This window comes from Triturus cristatus, chromosome 8, assembly GCF_964204655.1.
Source record: "Triturus cristatus chromosome 8, aTriCri1.1, whole genome shotgun sequence".
In the NCBI taxonomy this organism is placed as follows: domain Eukaryota; kingdom Metazoa; phylum Chordata; class Amphibia; order Caudata; family Salamandridae; genus Triturus; species Triturus cristatus.
In genome coordinates, this window is record NC_140591.1 from 1624678687 (window position 1) to 1624703145 (window position 24459).

A 24459-nucleotide genomic window follows, 5' to 3' on the forward strand; every position below is an offset into this window, starting at 1 on the left:
GCAGCACCGTATCCCGATTGTTGAGCAATTTTGTAATGATCGGGCGTGGTGGAGGACCCAGGACAGGCCGTGCCGCCAATGACCTATGGGCTCTTTACACTATCAAGACTGCAGACATGTTTTCAGGCCCAAAGATCTGCCTTAGCATTGTCTCGATATACAGCTCTAGTCTTCCTATATTTGTCCAGTAATCCGGAGATTGTTTTGCTGTGACCATGCCTCTAAATCCTCATTTTTAGCCTGAATCACCCCGCCAACACCTTCTCCATATTCAGGCATTTAGAGGTCAAAGTTATTAGGTAATCCTCCGCGGTGGATATGCGCTGTTCTGCTTCTCTCAGCCTGGCTCCTTGCTTGTCTAACTTAGCTGCCAAGTGATCCATTCGCAGATTGAGCGCATCTATTTTTCCATCTATGGACTGCAGGTCATTCTGCATCGCCAGGAGTGTTGCCTCCAGCACCGTGGCGCCCTTTTCTGGGGGCTCCTGTTCCGAGTCTGGGAGCACATGCTGCTGGGTCCTGGCAGGTATTCGTGCTTTGAAGCTGAGGCATGCCTGTTTATGTGTTTTCCCCGTATTGCCTGTGTAGCCAAATTCCCCGCAGGCTAGCCTCTCTATTAATATTGTGACGGCTTTGCAGCAATATGTGGAAAAAGCTGACCTGTTACTCTTCATTGTGGGTGTTTCCTCTTAACTGCTTGTCGAGGAAACACTCAGGTTGCACTTTGGCCAAGGCCATGGAGTGGGCCCAAAGACTGCCTGATCCCCACAATGACCCTGAGATATTCAGCCAAGTTTCACTTCTTTTGTGAGATGGAGGGCATCCTTTCTGCAGCTCAGAAAGTCCGATATGTAGTTTGAGCATCATTCATGTATTCTTTCCCAGGGTGGCTCACCATCAACTTTTTGTTGACATTTTGCCTAAGCATGTTGCAAACAAATTGCTGGAGTACACAATCGAGCATAGGTGGACGGCAGAGGCTGCAGATGATTTAGCCATCCATTTGAAAGCTACTGCCAAGAGGAGAAATCATAGGGTGATGACTCTTTTTTATCTTCTGCTCTGTATGTTTTTTTGTTGGAAGTTGTGGGCTTTGGTGATAGTTACTTCACAATCTTTCTTTTCTTGGAGAGGTATTGTTAACAAGCTTTTTACGATTGTCTTAATGCCTGCTGTTTTTTACGTTTAGCTTTTTGCTACACTTTTTAAGTGGTTGGATAAGTTATTATGGTTAAGATAGTCACATTTAATGTCCATGCTTTGAATTTTCCAAGCAAGAGGCGCATAACACCTGGACAAACCTCACTAACCTGAATAAAAGTATCCTTTGTCTTTTGGATACCCACCTCTCCCGCACAGACTAGTCATGGTTACAATACAGGCTAATCCACCACTTCTGTTCTTCTTATACCCTGACCAAGCACAGTGGGGTGGCTAAAGGAGTATTAATGGAAAATAAATATTAAAATAGCTAATGTTTATGCCTCCAAACAGGTCACAGATCGTTCCCAATTCCATTTCTACAAACTTTATCCAAGTTTGCTGTGAGTGACGTTTTTCTCTTGGGTTCTCAAAAAAGAGGAACCGTGAGCTTTTTTTAGCAGGTCCAGCAAACGTACTCCCTAAGAATACTAGTTTAAATAGATGGGTGTGCAGTTTCTAGGACAGGTAGTGATGGTCAGGTCTGTGGAATAACCTCCCATTGGAGGATGTACCCTCACACACACCGAGAGGTGTCATGCTTCATCAATAAGGCGTGCTCCTCGTCGGGCCGGCGCTGCAGTGCCCGATGGGCACCCGCAAAGGGGCTCTTTAGCGGAGTTCTTTTTGATAAAGCCGTTTGGTGAGTGAGGGTGTGTGGTCTAAGGTGAGTAGTGTAGTCGAGTGATGCAAGTGTGTTAAAATAGGTTTAGGGAAGCCCTGTTTATTAAACTTTTATTAATGCGGCTTGCTAACCTAAGTAAAAACAGTGTAGCCCTAATTAGAGATAATGATCATATAGAGCGTGCGTGCTAAAAGTCTTGGTCAACGTGTTTCTTGCCATATCCAGCCCCTATGGGGTCTATTGGCAATTGGATCCATCAGTACCAAGCATCACAAATGCCCCACTACCTTTATATTGGTTCGTTCCTTGCCCTTAGTTACTGTTTTTTGTCCCTAATATTTCATAAATAGAATTCTTTCTAGAAGCAGACTCTTTTCAGCTGCTCCTGGTGTCCAGCTCCATTTGAATCTGGATCCTTACCTACTCCATCTGGGTTTTGTGGGTGCTAGGTTCCTCTATAATTCTATAACTAGATATACTGTCTACCTGTAGGTTTTATGTGTGTTTGGCATTTTCCTTTAATCAGTGACCCTTAAAAGAGATACCTGTTACTTATTTTATGTGAAAGAATAGCTATAGAAGGGGGGCAAACTTACTTTAGCTTTGTCCAAAGAAAAATGTGTGACTGTTGAGTCTAGCTATTGATAGAATGGTTACTAACCGGTCTAAAATGGCACTTGCTGTACCTTACTCAAAACTCCCACGAGCCGAAAAGAAAAGGTGGCTCTCTCTTGACATGTGAACTGTGTGTGCAGATGTGGAAGAGTAGGTCGCACACTGCTCGTCACACCAGCAAGTTGCCCCAAAGGACTGTGGGAAATGTAGTGGCGACGGCGGGTACGCCTATGCCACGAAATGTAAATAGAACAGTATGTGTTGCGTTAGCCATCCCTGGACACGTGTTTCGAGGTAGTTGCCTCTCGTCAGCAGGGAGCAGGTCAATGTAAAGGGGTGCCGTGTGGACTGCCAAAATGTAATTAAAAGCAGGTCAAGTACCTCTCCTGGCGCGCAGGTGCAGACCAAGGCTCGTCAGCCCGTTAGCTCAAGGAAGCCGTTTAAATTGTGGAAGAGTAGGTCGCACACTGCTCGTCACACCAGCAAGTTGCCCCAAAGGACTGTGGGAAATGTAGTGGCGACGGCGGGTACGCCTATGCCACGAAATGTAAATAGAACAGTATGTGTTGCGTTAGCCATCCCTGGACACGTGTTTCGAGGTAGTTGCCTCTCGTCAGCAGGGAGCAGGTCAATGTAAAGGGGTGCCGTGTGGACTGCCAAAATGTAATTAAAAGCAGGTCAAGTACCTCTCCTGGCGCGCAGGTGCAGACCAAGGCTCGTCAGCCCGTTAGCTCAAGGAAGCCGTTTAAATTGTGGAAGAGTAGGTCGCACACTGCTCGTCACACCAGCAAGTTGCCCCAAAGGACTGTGGGAAATGTAGTGGCGACGGCGGGTACGCCTATGCCACGAAATGTAAATAGAACAGTATGTGTTGCGTTAGCCATCCCTGGACACGTGTTTCGAGGTAGTTGCCTCTCGTCAGCAGGGAGCAGGTCAATGTAAAGGGGTGCCGTGTTTGTGCAGATGTGTTAACACTCTTATTACTTGGGGGCGAAGAGAAAGTTGGTGAACTTAATGTATCATGATTTCTCTAATCTTAGAAAGGGAGACTTCAGAGAGCTTTTATTGGAGCCTCCTTGATGCCTTTTAGGCAGTTTTTCTAAATAACGTGCAACCTTGCTGACTCCCAAATTGACCATTTTATCCAACTTAATTTTACATTCAGGCAGGACTACATCTCCAACAAGTGAGGAGGATATTGTTGTGGAAACTAGGGACGAACCCTCATTTTTGTGCTTCTTGTCAACCGTCTTAAAGGCTTACACTCCTAGCTAGGTATACTCCCACTGTTTTGCATGCATTACATCAAAGGACAATAATTTTGTATTCAAGGTAAGTATATCAGATGAATGCTATAGGAAAGTGCTCCTTTTTGTCATGGTCTTCGCACTTTTGCCATTGGTATTGATGATTTTTACCTGATGTGCACTGGGTCCCTGCTAACCAGGCCCCATTGCCAGTGCTCTTTCCCTAAAACAAACCACATGCTCAGTTGCACCCAATTAGCACAGCCTATAGCACCCGTATAAGTGATTAGTAAATGGTACCTGTAGGAAAAGTCCCAATAGTAGATATATAATAATGAAGTAGGAACGGAGTTGATATAGATAGTTTAGGTATTTAATCCACAGGAACTGAGTACAACAGGGACAAGCAGCTCTCACAGCACAACGGATAATGTCCCCAGAACCTCCCTTCAAGTCATAACATTCCAATTACATATATAGGTTCTAGTCTTAGACCACGAACCCACTTAAAGCGATACACCATCGCTACACATCTCCCTTCTTAATTATATATTTTTTTAATAGATAACATTTTAACGCAACACACATGTAAAATTGTTACAAAAATGTAATTAAAAGAAACTTGCTTAACACATCACTTAAAAACGCAACAAACCCATAAAGTTTCCTGGGAGCAGTGATACACCTACCAAATCTGCTGACTTTGCCCCCAGTGGTGCACTCATTGGTTAGCTCTTTACCCTGTGCATCAAATTCACTACTCCTTCCCTGAAATTGCCCATCCTTTAACTCCACACCCTCAGGGGTTTGCTCACTAATGTTATCATGATCACGAGAGACAACTTCACCTGCTCTGTTCTGCACAGTCTGAGAACCCAAAGGAGATGTAGACTGTGCACTCGTGCCCAGATCCATGTCCCCTAGCCTCTCATTGCGTTTTTCCAAAGCCGGAAAAACACCCATCCACCAATAGTCTCTTCTCCCCTCTGAAACACAATTTTTTGTAATACCATGATCATTTGAAAACGCAATGCGACTCATATGATGAATACTGCCATCATCGAGTTGCACCGTGTTTCTCATGACTCTTGTAATGGTTCTAGGATCTGAAAATCTGGATTGTAACTTGCTTGATTTTTTCGCAAGTTTAACCCTCACACTTTGTCCTACTTTGACACATTGTTCTTTCGTACCATGCTTATTGTCAAAATAAACTTTATTCTTTCCTTGTGAAATTTTGATAGCTTCCCTTACAAGATCAGCATCCCAGTCATATTTCCTGCTTCTGCCAATCCATCCTGGATTAATTTTACAATGGGGAAATCTACCACGCATTAAACCAAAAGGACTCTCCCCAATTGTGTCATGGGAGGTAATCCTATAGGACCAAATCAATTTATCTAGTTCATCATCCCAATTTTTATTACCTTTCTTTGCTAATTGTAAAATGCCCTTTAGAACTCTATTAACCCTTTCCACTACTGAATTACCCCTTGGGTGATACAAAGCTGTAAACTTCTGCTCAATACCAGTGTTTTCCATAAATTTACTCATCAACTCAGACTTGAATTGAACCCCGTTGTCAGTCAAGATGCACGCTGGAAAGCCTTCTCTCAAAAAACATTTCTCCAAAAAACAAATAACTGTTTCTGTGTTTACTTTCGTTACGACTTCAACCTCAATCCATCTTGAGAATATGTCCACAAGAACCACAATGTACTTAGTGACGCCATCCTGCCACTCTAAAGGACCCATTATGTCTAAAGCGACTTCTTCCCAAGGTAAATTTGGGCAAGGAAGGGATGACATGGGGGGATTAAGTGTTTTCTGTGCCTTGTCGGAGCATTTGCAATTAATACACTCCCTTACAAATCTTTCAATTTCCAAATCAATTCTCGGCCACCAATACAATGCTTTAATGTTCCTCTTAGTGCGAGAAACTCCCGGGTGTCCTTCGTGACCAATGACTATAATTTTGTTTCGCATACCTAGTGGAGGTATAACTTTTCCACCTCTACAAACAAATTCCCAATCAAGGCTCAACTCATCATGCACTTCCCAAAAAGCTCTTAGTGCCATATCCCGTTTGCAATCATTAGACCAACGTTGGATGACTCTATTTCTAACAGTCTCCAAAATTTTGTCCCTGCTACACTCCTGGTGCCAATCATTTTTACGCAAACCAGCGGTGTCATCAAATACACCTGCTACCGAGAATTCACACCAAGGATCCAAATCAATTTCCTTCATGGGTAAAGGAAGTCTGCTGAGGAAATTCGCTATGACATTCTTTGCGCCAGGTACATACTTCACCCCGTACACAAAATCTTGGAGTCGCATAGACATCCTTGCAATTCTCGCTGAAGCTCTAGACAAACCCTCAGTCGTCAGTAGTTTCATAAGAGGTTTATGGTCTGAGCGTAACAAAAATGTCTTTCGCCATATAAACTTCCTAAAATGTTCCATGGCCCAGACACAGGCTAAAGCTTCCCGTTCTATTACTGAATATTTCTCTTCCGTTGGAGAAAGAGAACAAGACGTGAAAGCTATGATTACTTCTTTCCCATCGTCGGATAATTGAGATAAGACCCCACCTAGACCAGTACCACTAGCATCAGTCATGACGATAGAGAACGCCTGTGGGTCAAAACCCTGTAAGGTGGGAGCATGAGCAATCGCCTCTCTAATGCTGATGAATGCGCTCTGACATGCAGCAGTCCACTCAAATACGGCCTTATTTTTCAATAAAGTACGCATTTCGTAAGTCTTTTTGGCAAAATTATAGACAAACTTCAAATAAAATTCAGCCAGACCAAGAAAAGAACGGAGTTCATCTTTAGATTTTGGTGGAGGTGCATTGAGAATGGCTTCAACCAAGCTACTTTTGGGTTTTATACCTGAACAACCAATTTCATGTCCTAAATATGTAACTGACTTTTCAGCAAACTTACATTTGCTGCCTTCAGCCACTAAACCATTTTCTCGGAGAATGGACAACACTTCTCTTAAGATCATATCATGGTGTGTTCTATCCTTCCCCATGATTAAAATGTCGTCTTGGAAGACTGCAACTTCTTGGATGTGGCTGAAAAGGTTTGCCATGAGCCTCTGAAATACTGCAGCGGCTGATGCCAAGCCGAAAGGCATGCATTTAAATCTGTAGCAGCCAAATGGGGTGCAGAAAGTGGTGAGATGCCTGCTACTTTTCTCTAAAACAACTTGATGATAAGCTGCTGATAGGTCCAAAGTGGAGAACCACTTTGCATTCCTTGTTACAGATCGCATTTCATCAATTCTTGGAAGAGGAAACTGGTCCACTAATATATTATCGTTGAGATATCTTAAGTCCACGCATAAACGGGCTTTGCCGTTCGATTTGCGTGTTGCGACTAATGGAGAAACCCATTCAGCAGCTTCCACCGTTTCAATGACATTATTATCTAACATCTTCTGCAGCTCCGCTTTCACTTCATCTCTGACAATGAAAAGAATGTTCCTTGCCTTGTGAATCTTGGGAATGGCCCCTTCTTTTAAGTGAATCCTATGTGTAAATCCCTTTAATTTGCCCATACTATTGGTGAAAACTTCTGGAAAGTCTTGTAAGACCCATTTCTTAGTGTCTTCCCCATCACAGGAGACTAAAACTTGTTCTTTGCTATTCGGATTCAGGATGATGTCTAATGACTTCTGATCTTTCCATCCCAAAACCGATGGGCCCTCTCTGGCTATATACAACTTTCCCACAGCTTCTCTTTCTTTAAACCTGAAAATGAGTGTCCTAAAACCTAACATGTCTATTTTGTCCCCCGTGAAGCTTTCAGCAGAGACATCATTAGGTTCTAACCATTCACCCATTTTGCTAATGAAGAGGTTGTTCCATATCTCTTGTGAGACTATGGTGAATGGAGATTCCGAATCAGCAGCTAATTGGACTAGAATGCCACCTAAAGAAACCATGCACAAAAGATTAGAAGATGAACTACCAGTAATATTCAGTACCACTTTCTTTCTTTGGATACAATTCACCTGTATTTCTGCATCACTGGCAGTTGAGGAACTATCACCATCCCCCTCTTGAACGCACTTTACTTTTCCTTAAGAATTCTTTTTTTGTTTGCGTCTACAAACTCTAGAGAAGTGTCCTATCAGACCGCATTCTAAACACTTAACCGATTTTGCTGGACACTTCTCATAACCTGCAGAGTGTGAATAACTCCCACATCTATAACAAATCATATTTCCAACTCTTCTATTTTCTACATTGTCAATTTATCATGCGAAAGCAGGGCTTTCGCACAACGCTCTGATAGTTCACCTTTCTTAACAATGGCAATGATGTCTTTAAGACAGCTTTCCCCCTCAATCCACAACTTATCCTGTAAGGTCCTATTCTTAGTGTACATGACAACCTGGTCTCGGATAAACTCGTCATGCAGTTGAGCAAACCTGCACTTGCTCGCTAATTTCCTTAATGCAGACACATATTCCTCTATAGTTTCATGTTTTTCCTGTTTCCTATGGAAGAAAGAATGTCTAGTGACAGCAATACACACAGAAGGAGAAAAATGATCATCGAGATCTAAGATTGCTGATTTAAATACGTCCAGATCACCCTCTGATCTCTCAACCTTGTTCATTTCATTAAAAATACGTAAACCTTCAGGGCCTAAAGAGTACAATAACATTCTCTTTTTCCTTTCAGGTGAAAATGTTCCACTGATGTCCTCTAAATTTGCAATGTAATTGATGAAATACTCCTTCCAGTCCAACCATGCTACAACTGGTTCACCAGGAGTAGGTAAAAATTCTTTTGGCGAATTGATGTGTGGACTGGAAAAGTTTCCATCCTCAGAAGTGGTATTCCTTGTGTCAGTGGATGAGGTGTTGGTCGGCATGTTGGTGAATAATGCGGAAATGACAAACAGAAATTAATTAAAGTTAAATACACTTGGTGATTACACCGTAAACTTGTGACTTAATCACTACTTCAAGTCTGTTCCTCTGGTAAACTTGTGACTAGATCACTACTTCAAGTATACAATGCTGTGCAGTTGTAAACCATCGACTTCACGGAAACTTCCCTGATGTACTCAGCAGAACATAGTACTTAGAGCTGCTTGAGTAAAAAAAATGTGGAGGACCAAACATTTAAACATGTCTAATTGTTTCCCTTTTTTTTTTTTTAAATACCTTTATCCCTTTTTTTTTTTTTTTAATCTCCTGAAGGTTCCCTTTAAGTTGCTTTTCAATAGCGCGCGTTTGTTTTCCCTTGCACGCATACGATACGAAGACTCCAGCGTGTGAAAATGTTCCGTCCGTGAGCTGCTGTCATAGCAACCAAATCAACATAAAGATGGTGTCCTAAAACATAACGTGGTGACGATTTATGCCGTCTTCCCCACGTACGTTTGTCAATAGAGCTCTGCCAGTCAGCTGGAGATACGTCGGGATGCGTAGGTGCAATGCTGTGCAGTAGTTACAGACAGAAGAATCACGTCCTGGGAGAGCACGACAGCGTGACGCGTTAAAGTTCTGGAAATGCGCTCGCGGATTTAAGGAGCGTATTAAGCGACTTTTGAATGTAAGTCAACTCCACAGTTATTAATTTTCAATAAAGTATAAGCAACACAACCTTTTGAAAGCAGTGATCACGCTTACCGCAAACACGAGCGGTCACTCGGCTGGAATAGAAAAATCAATCTGCGAGGTAGCGCGATTGACAGTTGCTCCTGATGAAAGGAAAGAAAATCCTTTTCGCTTCCTCTGTAGATGCCGGGTGTAGATGATCCCGTCGTTCTGTAGGCAGATAAAGTTGAGCTTCTTACTGCTTTACCTTTTCTTTGTTCTTTTTCTTTTTTTTTTTTTTTTTAATAAAGATCCCAAATCGTTGCCAAAATTGTGTAGGAAAGTCCCAATAGTAGATATAGAATAATGAAGTAGGAACCGAGTTGATATAGATAGTTTAGGTATTTAATCCACAGGAACTGAGTACAACAGGGACAAGCAGCTCTCACAGCACAATGGATAATGTCCCCAGAACCTCCCTTCAAGTCATAACATTCCAATTACATATATAGGTTCTAGTCCTAGACCACGAACCCACTTAAAGCGATACACCATCGCTACAGTACCCCTGGTACCTAGGGCATGGGTACTAAAGAGGGTCCCTAAGGTCTTCCAGAATGGCGCCGGAAAGACAGCAACACCCAATGCAGGCTGTGTGGTTACCACACCGAGGGGTTGGAACACATAGTCTGCTTATGCCAAACAATGCTTGCTTTTAGATGCTCACTATTGCGGGAAGAATGGATAAGACTTGGAATTCGATCTTGCCGCCAAGCCATAATAGCAGCTTTTTACCCGGATAACACAAAGTTGAATATCGGGCTCGGATAACACAAAGTTGAATATCGGGCTAACAAAATTTGTAACTAAAGCATTAAGCCAGTTGGAAGTTACCAGGGCTGCCAACCCTGTCCTATTAGAGCTGAGGGAAACTCCATCATTGAGCGTACCAACGCCTTGTCGGCTGTCAACAAATTGTTGATCGTACCTGGTTCACGAGACTTTTAACATCAGTTAAGAAGTCAAGTCGAGTTTTAACCAAAATGTTATTTTAACAATTTTTAAGAAATGTATCCATTTTATGAATACGATGCATGCTTTTATATTGTAAGGTTTTAATTTACCAACAATAAAGTTTTTACTTACAGGGTCCCTAAGGGCTGCAGCATGTATTCTGCCACACCTTAGGCACCCACACCCAAATCCATGCAGACTACCATTTCAGGCTGCATGACATGGTGCAAACCATTTTGAAAATCCAGCATGGCACGCTCCCTGTGTGCCATGCCCACACACTGCATATACTATATTTAAATCACCCCTACAGCAGGCCTTGGAGCCCTAAGGCAGGGTGCCTTAAAGTATCTGTGTGGACATGTCTGCATGAGCAGATATGCCCCTGTGATGTCTGGTTCCATTGTCACAACATTGCACGTGATAAGGAAGCCATCTTAAGTATATGTAGTGGGCACTGGTCATTACGAGTTCCCCAGCTACATGATGGCTTTACTGAAACCCATTATGCTTGGTATCAAACATCTTGTCTTACTAAATCTGTGCTATTGCCAGTAATAGATTTATTATGACATGCACCCAGAAGGCACCATAGAGGTGCCCCCAGAAAAAATACCCATATCTAGTGTGCTGGTTGACTGATATTGTCCAGCCTGCCACCACAGATGCATTTCGGACCCCCTGCAGGTGAGAGCCACCCTCTCAGAGGCCAGAAACAGTGCGTGCTCTAGAGGAAGGTATTCACACCTTCTTCAGCAGGATGACTAGTGTTTTAGCATATCATGGCCAGAGGCTTCAAAGCCTCTACCACGTTTGATATGTGACCCCGGCTTCCCCCAGACCTGGTAGATGCTACCTCCTGTCCAGAGGCCCATTTGGCACCAGGATGTGCAGACAATTGGCCAGTGAGAAGGCATGTTTACTCTCAAGCTAGTCACACCCCCAAGGTGGGCTACCTGCAGTGAACAACAAAAGAAGGATTCAACCATCTTGTTTTTAGTGAAACCAGGGTCAGGTTTATGCCCACGTTTATGGAAGTGGTAAAATAGGGGGTGTAGTCATCCCAGGGGTAGGTCGCCTATGGGGCTACTACCTTTAACTCCCCTTAACGCCCCTAAATTCAGTACTTAGATGGCCCCCTGACACCAGGAATCAAGATTTGTCAACTGGAACCAGAAGAAGGACCAAGAAGAGCCGAAAAGCGCAAGAACTGTAGACCAGCTCAGAATTTGTCGCTAAACCCTGCCTGCCTGCTGCTGTCCCGACAATTGCAAAGACCTGTCTTGTCCTGCAGCTGTGCATTCTCCTAAAGCCTTGGAGGGCTGCCAGCGCTGCGCCAACTAGCCAGCATCACTCCATGTAAACGTAACTTTGAAGTTCGTGAAATGGCGAGGTTGCACTTCCTTCAAATTAGACATTGATTCATGCATCTGTAGGTTAGACAAGTCACCCTGAGGAAAGAAATTAATTTGAAAAGTTCCTCTGGGTAAATCCCAGGGCCTGAGGACTAATGTCCACTGACAACCTGCACTCCTGTTTCCCAATACTCCTATAAATAAATGGAATAGAGTGGTCAAGGGATACTTAGGAACTTGAGTGGGGATGTTTTTGGGAACAGACTCGATAAAGTATTTTATTATTGGTATTACACCAGCTTAATTTTCTGGAGTGGGTGAGATGTGCTACCTATGTGGTTTTAATGTATTGAAACAAAAAATGTTTGGAAAGAGGTCTCCAGTGTCCTCAAGGACAACCTGGATTACCCCATCGCTGCTTTGCCCGAGGTCCGTCCACTAAGTTTGAGACCCCTTAGGAGTGGCTTCAATGTTGAAGGTCAATAGGGCTCTGATTCTACAACAGCCTTTCAGAAGCCTAGTTATCTATGGCGAATTCAGAGGAAGAAGGCTGAACTGCCCACTAAAATCCACTGGCAGATTTGTGAGTGGATCATTTTGGTCCTGGAGTGCCTTACAATTATTTTACTACTTTTTACCTGTTGTGATATAATCTGGAAGCCTGTTTTGGATTATTTTATATAGTGTTTTCAGTATTTTCCCACTTGACCACACTCAAGTTTCTATTCTCTTTTCTTAATGTGTTTTTGGAAATGTGTCGGATTTTGCTGTTTATAAAATTTAGTGAATGCACAGGATATTCTGTTCTAATGCTCAGACTTGTGTGTTTCGGTGGTGAGCAGGGGTGATAAGTGGTTGTGACTAGGGGAGTTTCCTGTGAAGCTTTAGTCTTGTACTGGTGATTTATATAAGTATTACTTTCTGCTGGCTCTTCGTATACCCTATTAACTTTAAAAAAACAACTTTGTTTATTCAATTTTTCGCACACAAAACTGAGCGGTCCTACAGCAGAGTTACCCACGGTAATATTGTTCAACTGATTTCCATTATACATCTGAGTCGTATATACATTTTACATTTACTTATACATGAATGGCATAGTAATATACATATCAGTATACTTAGCTAGGAAGTTGCCCAAATACCAATCTCTACATGTCACTGCTACTGACAGATCCACTGTCCTGCTCAACTCCCGCCCCCGTTGGAGTAAACAAATCCCTGCATAACTCTCTCCAAACTACAATGTCTTCCTCTCCACATCCTTACGACAAGCCTTCATATGCAGTTCTTCCACAAGGGACCACTCACCCACATCCCTTATACAGCTTTCAAAGCTGGAGCCCGTTCACCCATCCATATATCGTATTAACTTAGTTTTAAATACAAATATGTTTTACAAAAAAGGAAATGGGTTTCCCTAAGTATTTGGTCGCTTAAGACTGCTTATGCTACTCCCTTTCAGTCAGTTATTCCTGCTGAGGAACGTAACCTATGGTTGATTGGTAATAGGAAGCCAGGATACATGAGCACATAATTGTTATTCTGTGGTGCCTCCTCTTGCCTGTCTCTCTGCCATTGATAAAGTCATTGCACTGACAAGCTTCTTAAGAATGGGGCAAGTTGTGAAGGTGCACATCCTTGTGGGGAATCTCTAGGAATGCGTACCACATGTATGCATGCGGTGCCTGCTACACATGGCTTGGAATTTACATTGAGAAGTAGTTTTCAGCCTCTTCACTGAGGTGCGATTAGGAGAGACCCTTTGGACAATCAGCAAAGGATTCATATTAGAGGCTTCTGCTTCCGATCTGTCCCTGAATAGAGCCTGAGCATAACAATAGTCAGCCCCTTGAGGTCCCAGAGTCTCCAAAAGGTCTGTTACTAAAACATCCCAGCGACAAGCTGATAGGCACAGAGTAATCATTGATGGCAATCACCATGCCTCCTAATCCCTGAAATGAAACAACTGGAATAGTTTGAGAAAAAGGCAGATAATGGATGGGCTGGAGCACAGTGAAGATGTTTAAAACATTTGGATTGTTAGAATAAAAAGAACTCACTTGTGGGCTCACTTATGACAGACCATTGAAAATACAATATTGATTGTGAGCTCCTGCGAGGAGCTGGTGTCAAGCCACTTTTATTGCTTTGAAACCCTCACTAAGAACAACATTATCAAATCATTTCTGTTTTTTACAGCTCAAAAAAGTTTGGATGATCATGGCAATGAAAACTTGAACTATCAGATGAAGCTTGCAGTGTTTTGGGACAGATTGGATATTGCCAGGGATGCTGTGACCCAGGAGATGGAGGTAGGAGGAATAACTGATATTTAGCAACATGCTTTGACATCCAGCTTATAGCAGAGCAGATTTATTTTTTACTGTGGAAACTCATCAGCCCTCTACTTTTACTACCCTTGCTTGATATTATGTTATCTGTGTTAATTGGTCTTTACCGATTATGTTTACTTTAGTTCTGGGCTACGGTTTCCAGAGAATACCATAGTTAATATGAGTTTGCTGGTCTGTTTATTTGAGGTAAAATATGCATTTATCAGTACCCGATCTGGCACACAAGAATGCCAGAGCTGACATCTGACTGCAGGAGCTGTGGAGAACAAGGAGCACAAATTTACCCTGGACTTCGCAGGAGATAGCAGAATCTAGTCTGACGTAATGTGGCAGTGACAAAGTTCATGAGAATCCTGGAGTGGTAGGGGCACTGCAAAGGGCAACCCGGCAGTTGAAGGGATCATGGGCAGGTAGAGAACAGCCTGCAGGAGGCAGATGTACCAGGACCATCATGAAAACACTACCTCCTGAAATACCTCACAAGACAGAGAGAATTGAGGGCCAATCAAGACTACTGAAGTTAGAGGAATGTACCCTTAAGCCATGTAGGGATGAACCCAGTGATGGCCAAGCCCAAGGGTTTAACAAGCCTAACAGCAATAACAGACTCCAGGAAGATGCAAGCTCATAGCTCGTTTCTCAGGTTATATAGACCAGCTAGGGGATGCAGGATGGGTAAATAAGAGTCCTCATCAGAACATTGCATCCATCTGTCCTTTAGGTAATCCTTCATCTTTTTAGGGTTTCTGAAATAGAGGTGTGGGGCAGCCCTCAGCATAGTTTGTATTTAAGATTTGAAGGTTGATCTTCTAATTTCCCTCAAATATTTTCTTACAGACCAGTCCTCCAAAGCTATAAGTAGCTGGTCTAGTCAACCACAAAATTAGATGTTCCTATTTTAACTGATCTGCTGAACAGAGTAGGCAGACAAGAAATTCAGGTTTTTGTCTGAGTTGCTTTGATTCCTTATCCAATGATTGTCTGAAACCGGGTTTTATTTGTGATTGGTCTTTACTAGCATTTCACTGTTTACAATGCATAGGATTTGGGGCAAAACCCCTCTGCACATATAGCTAACCAAGCAAGTTCAGTTTATGTTGGACCTATTCCTCCTACATGAACATGAAAGAGGTTTTCAAAACTGTGGATCAGTGGCTCCTCTCTAATATGCCCCAGGAACACCACATCACCAGTGCCTGACCTACAACCAAGATGAAGCCACCAGGTAACTAACCTGTGGCATAGTTAACAGACTCACACTTGTCAACATAAGCATACGTAGGTTAAATGACAGGTAGCAGACCCACTAATTTCTTCCTCAGTCTCAGTGACCCCATAGCTGCATTACCATCCACTTACTAGGGGGAGGTAACCTGTTCTGCTTCCCAAACTATATATTTAGTTTGACGTGCATTTTTGAGTCTTACTGAACAAAATGTTCAACATGCCTTTCTGCAGCTTCTCCACTTCTTTTCTTTTCCTCTATGGTGTGCTTTTCTTATCTGGAAATATCAGAATCAAGGAACCATTACACAAAACCTTTCCTGTCTGTTGAATGGTTTCAACCAAATATTCCTCACCTTTTGAATCTTCCCAGACGCCAGACTGACTTCTTAACATTCTTGCAATAGTGGCTGTGTGCTGGCCTCCATCTTGGCTGCATCTTACCCTAGATATGACAAAACAGAGCAGAATATAGGTAGGGTGATGTCACTTTGTTTTTATTAGCACCCTGTAGCGCAGATCCGAAGTTCTCCTCCTATAAATTTTGGGGTTTTACTAGTTAGCTTTCTCTCAAAGTTTAAACTTCCAGAAGTGTAACAGAGATTTTGCCACTGAAGAATACACGGTTCAAAGTATGTTTTACTTGTTAGAAGCAGATTTTGATGACAGACCCACAATGTGCCAGTTTGTGGAGTGTGGTGGCTAATCATGGTTCCCAAGTCTGGCAACCACATGCTTGTTGTGCAGGAAGGCGACTAGGTAGCAGAAGGCCAAATTTTACATGACCAGATACAAGAAACAAGGTTGGCCCTGCTCCAAGGTGCCCTCATCATGAATGTCGTAGTCAAAGTGCAAGTCAAACTAGAGAGACAAGAAAAACATGTATTTCTAATGGATACTTCTACCTGTGGATTCCTCACCTTTCAAATACCCCCTGCTCCAGCATTCCACGGGAAAATTCTTTCCTAGCTCTCCCACGTCGACGAAGACGTCACAATGGATCAGCTCCGCTTGCGGCACCGTATGACGTCATCGGAGCCACAAAAGGACCTCGTCGGCGTGCTGACGTCAGTTCCCTTTTTTCCGCGCCGTCGACGCTCAGCGGTTTTTTCCAGGGCTCTCCATTTTCATCGTGGTAAACTTTGTATGTCGTAGTTTGTCAGAATGGCTACTTCTAGGAAAACAGGATTCAAACCCTGCAGGGAGTGTGGCGGACACATGTCTATAACGGATCCACATGATGACTGCCTGTGGTGTTTATCCTCGGACCACGACGTCGAGGAATGCAGAAGCTGCAGGAAAATGAATCCTAAGGCTATCAAAGATCGTGAAGCCAAATTGTTTATGGCGAAAGCCAAGAAGGAGAAGAGAGGTAGAAAGAGGGCAAAATCTTCATCTTCTTACACTTTGAGGTCGAAGAGACATAAGAAATCCAAGAGAAGACATACCTCTCGACATTGTTCTTCGAAGGTCAGAGTGTCGAGATCGAGGTCGCTGACTCCAGCTGAGCAACCTCGGAGAAGGGACTTTATCTCTCCTACTCCTTCTCCTGGGGCGACGCCAGTACCATCTCCGGCTGCGGCGTCGCAGGTTTCTGAGACTTCTTCGCTTCATGAAGAATCACAAGCTCCAGCTACGTCACCGGCGCCAGGAGGGTCCTCTCCAGGCCGTGTGGCTTCACCTGTGTGGACGCTGTCCCCGATGCCGCAGGCTCCAGTGCGACCTCAGGTGACTCCCCTACAGGAAGGTACGGATTCATATCCTCCTTTTCCTGCTCCTGGGGCTGACTCTTCGCATTTTCTCAATGCGATGTTTGGTTTATTTGCAAGAGCCTCAACTCCATCCAGTGCTCCTTCGGGCCCCGCGGGTCCTCTGGCTTTCAACCTGGGTGTGCCTCAGTTCTATCCCCAGACACCTTTCATGCCATTTATGCCGTCGACTCCGGCTTGGCATTTCCCGGCACCGAGATCGTCTACCCCGGCTCCCCGGACTCCTTCAGCTGCTGAGTCTGCTCCACCTCGGATTCGATCAATGTCGAAGTTCGATGTCGAGGCTCCTCCATCGATGCCGCTGGTGTCTTCTCCGGCGCCGCATGTGGCTCCGCCGACGCCGTTGCCTAAGCAACGCTCCAGGAGAGAAGCTCAGAGATTGGTTGAGGAGGAGGAGTATTTGCAAGAACAGGAGGAAGGAGAAATTGTGGACTTTGTGGATGAGTTTGAGGGCCTTCAGGAAGCTAGTGGCCTAGATACTTCTCCTGAGTATGATTTACCATCTGCAAGTGGTTGTGTTGGGCAGGACGTTGCACCTTATCATGTTGTAATTAAGAAGGCAGCTGATTTATTGGGCCTTAAACTTCCCTCTGCTGAGGTTAAGTCTAACATACTGACGGACGTTTTGAATACTTCATCATTTACCTCTGAACCCCTACTTCCATTCACAGAGGCTTTAACAGATCCAATTCTGGAGGTGGGGCAGAAGCCTTTGTCTGCTCTGGCGGTATCTCGTTCTATTTCGAGAAGATACAAGCCTGCCCCTGGTGATCCGGCTTTTTTGTCATCACATCCGACACCAAAGTATCTAGTTGTCCAAGCTTCTTGCTCAAAAAAGTCTTTTGGTGCTTTTCCTACCATTTTGGGTGACAGGGACTCAAAAAAGACAGAGCAAGCTGCGAAGGAAGTATTTTCATCTGCAAGTATGGCTCTTAAGTCAACTTATGCGACTTGCCTTCTTGGACGATATATACATGCTTTGATGGACTCTGTTGTTCAGCTTGCTCCTAAGTTATCTGAGGAGGATCGTGCCAACTTCTTGGAAGTCCTTTCGGATTCACAGGCCGCAGCACGTCAAGTGATTCAGTCAGGCATGGACACTGCTGACTCTGTGGCTCGTGTTATGGGGTCTTCTGTGGCTACAAGGAGACAGGCATGGCTCAAGTCTTCAGGATTTTCGGCTGATGTACAGGCAACCTTGTTGGATTTTCCCTTTGATGGGTCAAGGCTCTTTGGTTCTAAGGCGGACTCAGCCTTGGAGCGTTTCAAAGATAGTAGAGCCACCGCAAGATCTTTAGGCCTCCAGGTTCAGTCTAGAGGTTATGGATACAAGAGATATCGGGGCTTTGGAAGATCTGCTTCCTTTCGTGGCCACCAACAATTTCAGCATAGCCATCAACAGCAAAATCCCTTGTACAAATCATACAGAGCGAAGAATAAGAGAGGCCTCAGGGGTACAAATCGTCAGTAAGCCTCTTCCTCTACCTCCCCTCCTGCCACCGTTGGTACATCAGGAAAGCAGTACTAGATTCCCCATCTTAGAACATGTTGGTCCAGTTGGAGGTCGGGTGTCCCACTTTCTACAAGATTGGAGACTGATCACATCAGATTGTTGGGTCTTGAATCTTGTAGAGAATGGGTACGCCCTCCCATTTTTGGAGCTTCCTCCTCCTTACCCTCCTCGCCAGGGTGGTTGTTCAAAAGACCACTTGTTGCTTTGGCAGCAGGAGGTTCTCACTTTACTCTAAAAAGGTGCGATAGAGGTGGTTCCGGAGCAGTAACGGGGTCAGGGTTGTTACTCCCGATATTTCCGGATCCCCAGAAAAGATGGTCGCTTGAGACCATTCAGGATTTTGAACCTTTCCCTCAGACAGGAAAAGTTCTAAATGTTGACCTTGGCTTAGGTTCTCCTTGCGCTGCAACAGGATGACTGGATGGTGTCCATCGATCTGCAGGATGCATATTTTCATCTTCCCATCCTGAAGTCACATCGGAAGTATCTCCGGTTCACGGTGGGATCGCAACATTACCAGTTTGCAGTTCTTCCATTCGGTCTAACTTCCGCGCCTCGAGTCTTTACAAAGGTGATGGCGGTGGTAGCGGCTCATCTCAGAAGGTCAGGGGTTCCTGTTTTCCCCTACCTGGACGACTGGCTGTTGAAAGCGGAGTCTCCAGAGTTGGTTTCGCGCCACTTGCAAGTGACAACTCAGCTGTTGTTCAAATTGGGTTTTTCAATAAATGTACCCAAATCTCACCTGGTGCCTTCTCAGCGCAGCCTGTTCATAGGGGCAATACTGGACACTTCTGTGTGCCAGGCATACCCTGCTCCGCAGAGGATTCTCGACATACAGGATATGATTCCTTTGTTTCACGATGGAGCGGTTGTTCCAGTCCTGAAGGTTGTTCGCCTGCTCGGTCTGTTCGCTTCCTGCATTCTGTTGGTCAACCATGCACGCTGGCATATGAGGGCACTCCAGTGGTGCCTCCGCAGGCAGTAGTATCAGCACAACGGAGATCTCGGGTAGAACATCAGAATCTCCAGAGAAGCTGCAGCGGAGCTGTCTTGGTGGAGTGTGCAGGGCAACCTGTTTCAAGGAAAGCCCTTTCAGCCTCCTCCGCTGGTGGCCACAGTGATCACGGATGCCTCCACTCTAGGGTGGGGTGCTCATCTGGGGGATCTGGAGATCAAAGGCCTTTGGTCTCCAGAGGAGAGGTTACTTCACATCAACCTTCTGGAATTGCGGGTGATACGTTTGGCACTGAAGGCTTTTCTCCCTTCCCTTCGCGGTCGGTCGGTTCAGGTCCTGACGGACAACACTACCGTGATGTGGTACATCAACAAACAGGGAGGTGTAGGGTCGTATTGCCTCTGTCGAGAGGCTCTGCGGCTCTGGTCCTGAGCTCAGGGCCAACGGATTTGTGTGTTTGCAAATCATCTGGCCGGTGTGCTGGATGTTCATGCGGACAGTCTCAGTCGGCGTTACTCGGCCAATCACGAGTGGCAGCTTCATCCGGAGGTGGTCCATCGCATCTTTCAGATTTGGGGATCCCCTCGGTTGGACCTGTTTGCCACTCACGAGAACGCGCACTGCCCATCATTCTGCAGTCTCCAGTATCCGTTGCAGGGAGCTTTGGGGGATGCGTTTCAGCTAGATTGGAGCTCACAACTTCTTTACGCGTTTCCTCCCATACCCTTGATTCCTCAGGTTCTGAGGATGATTCGCCAAGACCGGGCCCGAGTTATATTGATCGCCCCGGATTGGCCAAGAAGGGTGTGGTACACAGATCTTCTTCACCTCTCATCGCACCCTCCGCTCCGTCTCCCTCTCAGGGCAGACCTCCTCTCGCAGTCGCAGGGGCAGGTTCTACAGCCCCACCTCCAGAGCCTGCACCTTCATGCCTGGAGATTGAACTGGGCAACCTGAGTTCTTTATCTCTCCCGCCAGAGATAGTGGATGTTATTCTATCATCCAGGCGACACTCCACTAAGTCTGTTTACTCTTCCAGGTGGTCCAGGTTTGTGAAGTGGTGCGGAGAGAGAGACATTGACACTTTGAAGGCCCGATTGTCTAATATTTTGGAGTTTTCTCTATATTTAGCACAGCAAGGTTGTGCTGTAGCCACTGTTAAGGGATATTTATCTGCTTTGTCGGCCTTTTTATGTTTGCCGGACCAGCCGTCTTTATTTAAGTCCCCCATTGTCATGAGGTTCATTAAGGACCTTACAAATAAGTTTCCTCCCACACCTTTCATTATGCCTCAATGGGATTTGAATCTGGTACTCACGTTTTTAATGGGTTCTCCGTTTGAGCCTCTTCACTCTTGCCCGTTGAGGCTTCTTTCTTTTAAAAAGGTTTTCTTGATTGCCATTACCTCGGCTAGGAGGGTAAGTGAGCTTCTTTCCTGACCATTCATGCGGATTAGTTGGTTTTAAGGACCAGGGCTGCTTTCCTTCCCAAGGTGGTTACCCCTTTTCATATGGGACAATCCATCACTTTACCTACCTTTTATCCTCCCCCTCACCCTTCCAAGGAGGAAGAGAGACTGCATTGGTTGGACCCTAAGAGGGCTGTCAGCTTTTATTTAGATCGGACTAGAGATCTGAGGCAGGATGATCAGCTTTTCGTGGGCTACGTTGGGAAAATGAAAGGCAAGGCAGTGCACAAGAGGACGCTTTCCAGGTGGAGTATCTTGTGCATCAAGATTTGCTACGCCCTGGCCAAGAAGGAACCTCCTGAAGGTATCAGAGCTTATTCCACCAGAGCTAAGTCTGCTTCTTCTGCTTTGGCTAGAAGTGTTTCTGTTCATGATGTCTGTAAGGCAGCAACTTGGGCCTCCCTCCACACCTTTGCAAAGCATTACTGCTTGGACTCTGAGGTTAGGAGGGATGGCCATTTTGCTCGCTCTGTTTTGCAGGATTTTTTGGTCTAGTCAGGTGGACACCCTCCTCCGGGTGGGGTACGGCTTTGGGAATCTATTTGAAAGGTGAGAAATCCACAGGCAGAAGTATCCATCAGAAGAACAAGTTACTTACCTTCGGTAACGCTTTTTCTGGTGGATACAATATCTGCCTGTGGATTCCTCACAGACCCACCCGCCTCCCGTTGTCCACCTGTTTCTACCTAAAAATAGTTTATTTTGATATGTCTTAATCATGTTTATACTTTAATAATGAGAATTGCTTATTTTGTAACTATTTCTCTATACTTTTATTTATTATGCTCTTGTGAAATGTTTGCATTTGAAAATGTGTCGGTCCTCCCGTTTGCCTCGGTGGCACGGAGAAATGGGTGGAACTGACGTCAGCACGCCGACGAGGTCCTTTTGTGGCTCCGATGACGTCATACGGTACCGCGAGCGGAGCCGATCCATTGTGACGTCCTCGTCGACGTGGGAGAGCTAGGAAAGAATTTTCCCGTGGAATGCTGGCGCAGGGGGTATTTGAAAGGTGAGGAATCCACAGGCAGATATTGTATCCACCAGAAAAAGCGTTACCGAAGGTAAGTAACTTGTTCGTTTGGTGGAAAGGCCAAACAGTTACTATTTTTTGAACCCGACTCTCACTTTGTCTTCTTCCTTGGAGCCTATTACGAATCTCAAGCCAATACACAGAGAGTTCTCTGAATCTGCTGACCCCTTCTGGTGTGCCTTTCTATCTGCAGGGACCCCTAAAGCACTGTAGTCACATTTTCATTGGCTGGCCATTCCCAGTCACCGAACGACTTTGTTTGAAGTTTACCTGTTCCAATACCAGCTTAATACTGGCCTTTCACTCTTCTGACGAAAGCCTCATTGGATATTGCTCCATTGGCTCCACCACCAACTCAAGCAATGTGAACACCAGATTTATCTGCTCCCATGTTGGAAACTGGGCTTCGTTGCAGGTGCCTTTCACTTTTTTACCCCATTTTGGTCTACTGTATGCTGTGTTTTTTACTCTGATTGTGCGCTGGGACCTGCTAACCATGCTCTAATGCCCATACTCTTTCCTCTAAAAGTGATGTGAATTGGTACACACAATTGGCAAGGTACTTTGCCCCCTCAAAAGTCCCTAGTATATGGTACCAGGGATACCCAAGGCAAGGGTGGTAAAGGGGTCACCAGGGCAACAGCATTATAGTGTGCCACTCTGTACGACCTAATTAAATGTATGTTTGCAGGTCTGCTATTGCAGCCCTGCACGGGCAGCCTATATGCTCGACAGTGACTCTGCACATACCTTGTGCTGTAGAGCCACAGCACTGCTTTAATATAGGTAAGCCCAGGAGGTAGAGTGCATTATATTAAAGGTGTTGATGTGTATGTTGTTACATATATATCCCTACAGTAACCCTGTAGAGCAAGGTTTTACTGTAAATGACCGGCGGTCCATAGAGTAACATGGGCTGACTACTGAGAAACCTCAAGATAGCCAGCTCCATTATGGATCGACCAAATTGTTTAGTGTTTGATGTCCAATATCGTGCTTTTTTTACCCCCAACACAATTCTCGGGGCAAGGGTGAGCTGGCATGCACATAGGTGCCACCCTGAGTCGGTACCCACCTAAGGTTTAGTGCTCCAGTGCCTTGGTGGGCTTCCCTGAGCCGTTAGCCACCAAGACAGGAGTCTGCACTCCTGGTAGGATGTGCTAGCACTTCCCCAGCACAAAGGCAAAAGCCTGGGCAGAAAAGAGGTCACACCTTCTCCCTTCCAGGATAGTTAGTAGTGTTGACAGCAATCAAGGTGGTGAGCCTCAAAGGCTTCACCACCCTTGATGTGCAAGTGTACTTGTCCCCTACTCGAGGACAAAGCCCTTCCCGCCCTGTCTGGCCGACTGGTGGGAACATTAGTTATTCAGGAGGCGTACACCTCTAAAAGGCTAGCCACACCTTTATGGTGGACTAGGAGGTCAGTACAGCCAAGAAAGAGTTATGCCAAGTTTAAAGACCCTAAATTAGAGGGCTTTGGGTAGAAATGCGACATACACCTCCCTAGGGGCGGGTAAACCGTAGGGACCAGCAGCCCATTGCCCACTGTCCCTTATGTCTTTAAAGCCCCCAAACTAGGATTTAAGGGGCTCCTCTGACACCAGAACCTCAGTTTTGACTTTGAATCCGAGAAGAGGCACAAAGAAAACCATATCACCGACAGCAGGAGCTTGAATTTTGCTGCAGTGCAAAGATAGGACACTTAAGTGCCCTGGAGAGACCATATATTGGAACTGTGTGTTTGACGTATGTCTGTGGCACAAGCTTTTCCCTCCCAACTAGAGAGACTCTGGTGGATGCCAGAAACCAAAGCAGACTCCCAAGAAATGGTGGGTCCCGTTCCCTGCAAGCTGCAGGAAAATCGACGTGCTGCGTGACACGAACTGCAGCTCGCTGGGCCTGTCAAGAGGGAGCCAGAAGAGAAGTGTTGTCATGCAGATGTGGAGTGGTAACCAAGCTTACACCAAGTTTCAAGCTGCTACTCCACTCTTGTTGCCCTCCGGCCTCCGAAGTAACCATGGACTACATTTTCCACAGCCAAGGCTTGGTGATCGCCAGTCGGGTGATCGACCCCTTGAACTACATCGTCAACCCAAGATCACCCCACAGCGAACTTGACCGACATCCGGAACAACCCCGCTGCTGTGTTCCTGCATCCTGAAAGTGGAGTCATCAAGTAGGTGGTATAGCATTTTTGGCACGATCTGCTTGGTGATTAACAGCTGCCAGGTATCTCTGCACTTGGAGCCGCCGAACAAGGTCGAAGAAATCCAGCTTTTAAACCCAGTACCTAGGACCCCAAAGGACTCTACTGTCCGTGGGTAGAGTGGAACTCCATCTCCAAGTGTGGTTTTGTCAAGTGCTGCAAGTTTGACAGCTCCCCTGGATCCCGTTCAGTACCATGGACAGGATGGTCAACTCTGCACCCGGACTCGCTGGGCAAGATAATGAAGTAACGTCTGTTGGAACTTGATCTAGGGACCCGCATGACCTTATCCACAAGAGAGTTCATTTGAACT

At 45.2% G+C, this 24459-nt stretch overlaps 1 protein-coding gene across 1 annotated transcript in view; it reads left to right on the forward strand.

The window, feature by feature from the left end:
* Window positions 1-24459, forward strand: part of LOC146808453 (transient receptor potential cation channel subfamily M member 2-like) — a 2757229-nt gene that overhangs the window by 731263 nt on the left and 2001507 nt on the right. The window contains exon 11 of the mRNA XM_085623562.1: window positions 13824-13936. Within this exon, the coding sequence (XP_085479688.1) occupies window positions 13824-13936 (113 nt within the window). The remainder of the gene's footprint in view (window positions 1-13823; window positions 13937-24459) is intronic.